Source organism: Silene latifolia, chromosome Y, assembly GCF_048544455.1.
Source record: "Silene latifolia isolate original U9 population chromosome Y, ASM4854445v1, whole genome shotgun sequence".
NCBI lineage: Eukaryota > Viridiplantae > Streptophyta > Magnoliopsida > Caryophyllales > Caryophyllaceae > Silene > Silene latifolia.
In genome coordinates, this window is record NC_133538.1 from 35845530 (window position 1) to 35847833 (window position 2304).

The window sequence follows — 2304 nt, forward strand, 5'->3', positions numbered from 1 at the left end:
TAATAGAAGAATCAGTCCCTTTACAGAATAAGAGCAAATCATCTGCAAAGAGGAGGTGATTCAACCGTGTAGAGCCACACAAAGGATGAAATCTGAAGTCCTCCTGATGAAAAAGAATGGCAAGAATCCTGGACAAATATTCCATACAAAGAGTAAAAAGGGGGGGAGAGAGTGGATCCCCTTGCCTTAATCCTCTTTTCCCTTTAAAGAAACCAAAATTATTGCCATTGACTGAAAGAGAATAAGTAGGACTGGTCACACGTGCCATCACCAGATTAATAAAGTGTCTAAGGAACTTGAGAGCATACAACATTTGATGTAAAAATTCCCATTCCACAGAATCATAAGCTTTTTTAGGTCTATTTTAATTAAGCACCTTGGTGATGCAGCTTTCCTATTATAGAGTCTTGCCAAATCTTGACAAATAAGAACATTTTCTACAATATTTCTACCCTTAACAAACCCTCCCTGATTCTCACTAACTATGTCCATCAGGTCCTGGAAATTTAGAGGACCCAATATCAAATAAGCATTCTTTAATTTTAGTGTCAGTCACAGCAGCAAGCAACAGAGAGTGGTGTTCCTCATTAAGTAGCTTCCCTTTCCTAACAGTAGGGACATGGACAGGCTTAGTAGGCATGGAAGATCCAAGGAGGCTTTTATAATAGTCCAAAAAAGCCTCCTCAATCTCAGAGCAAATGGAATACAGACAACCATCTAAGCCATGAATGCTCATAACTCTATTATGAACTTGCCTAGCTCTGATCTGAGAATGAAAAAACTTGGAATTTTTATCACCATGAGACAACCAGTCAGCCTTAGCTTTCTGAGATAAGAAGCTATGGTGCATTTTACACAGTTGCCTAAAAGACTCAGCTGCATCAGTCTCAGCTGCAAGAAGACCCAAATCAGTGGGATTAGCATGCATAGCCAGTTGAAGCTCCTCCAAGAGAGCCTTAGCAACAGCTACAGTTTTTCCAATATCAGAAAAGCCATTTCTATTAAGCATTCTCAGGGGCTTCTTAAGATTTTTCAATTTAGTCACCAATTTAAACATAGGAGTCCCATTTATCTGACAGTTCCAAGACTGATGCACAATATTCTTGAACTCAGGGTCCATGCTCCAAATATTATAGTACTTAAAATGACCCTTTCTTTTCTCCCCACTGATACTCCTATAACAGACAATAGGAGTATGATCAAATAACACCTCAGAGAGGAAATGTGCATAAGAATTAGGGTATAAATCCATCCACTCAACATTCACCAAAAATTTATTAATCCTAGAGAATCCCCTTGTATCAAGAGTTTGCTTGTTATTCCAAGTGAAGAAAGCACCCTGTCCCTTAATCTCAATGAAGCCATAATAATGAACACAGTCTCTAAAATCAGAAACATCAGCCCATAGAACATCATTGCCAATTTTCTCATTAAAATTTAACACATTATTGAAGTCCCCACAGACTCCCCAAGGACCATGATATTGATTTTTCATAGTCCTCAGATGAGTCCAGAGATCCTGCCTCTCCACATCATCATTAAAGCCATAAACAATAGACAGCAAAAAATTATCTCCTGTAGCTAGTTCAGTCACCTGTAATAACTTGAGCATTTATATGAAGAAGGGTATCGTCAAAAACTTGAGGATCCCAGATAGTCCAAATTCTACCTCTATGATGATGGCTTGTAAGTAATTAATTCTTATATTATTAGGTGTTTTATACCGATGTTATATATATATATATATATATATATATATATATAGTAATCATACATATTTTGGGAGGATATCAATGTGATGAATGAATAGAAGCCAAAGCTTGGAACTGTCAATCGTTACGACGCTTGGGTGGCCGGTCACACTCCTAAGAATGGACAGTTAGAATCTCCATATGATAAGGCCATCAAAGAGAAAATTGTAAGTTTGAATAAATATGTCACTCCTACTACTGGTGGTCGGTTATATAATTGTAAGTTTAAATAAAATTTAGTTGCATAATGGTTTTTTGTGTATGTAGAGGATATGTGAGAAGGAGGTAGAGGAAGGAAAATTGAAGCCTTAAGGACGTGATGACATTCTTGCTAGGGCAATCGGCAAAGCAAAGCATCCAGGTTGTGTGAGAAGGGTATCAACGCATGTTGGTATCACTAAGTATTTTGGGAAAACTACTCGAACAACAATGAGTGGTGATGATAGGGTCTATAAATACTGTATTTTATTTAATATATATATATATATATATATATATATATATATATATATATATATATATATATATATATATATATATATATATATATATA

At 36.0% G+C, this 2304-nt stretch overlaps 1 protein-coding gene across 1 annotated transcript; it reads right to left on the reverse strand.

Annotated features, from left to right (window-relative positions):
* Window positions 1–478: 478 nt before the first annotated feature.
* LOC141627836 (uncharacterized) lies at window positions 479–1612 on the reverse strand. The gene has a single exon (XM_074441049.1). The coding sequence runs from the start codon at window positions 1610–1612 to the stop codon at window positions 479–481; it is 1134 nt and encodes a 377-aa protein (XP_074297150.1).
* Window positions 1613–2304: the final 692 nt, after the last annotated feature.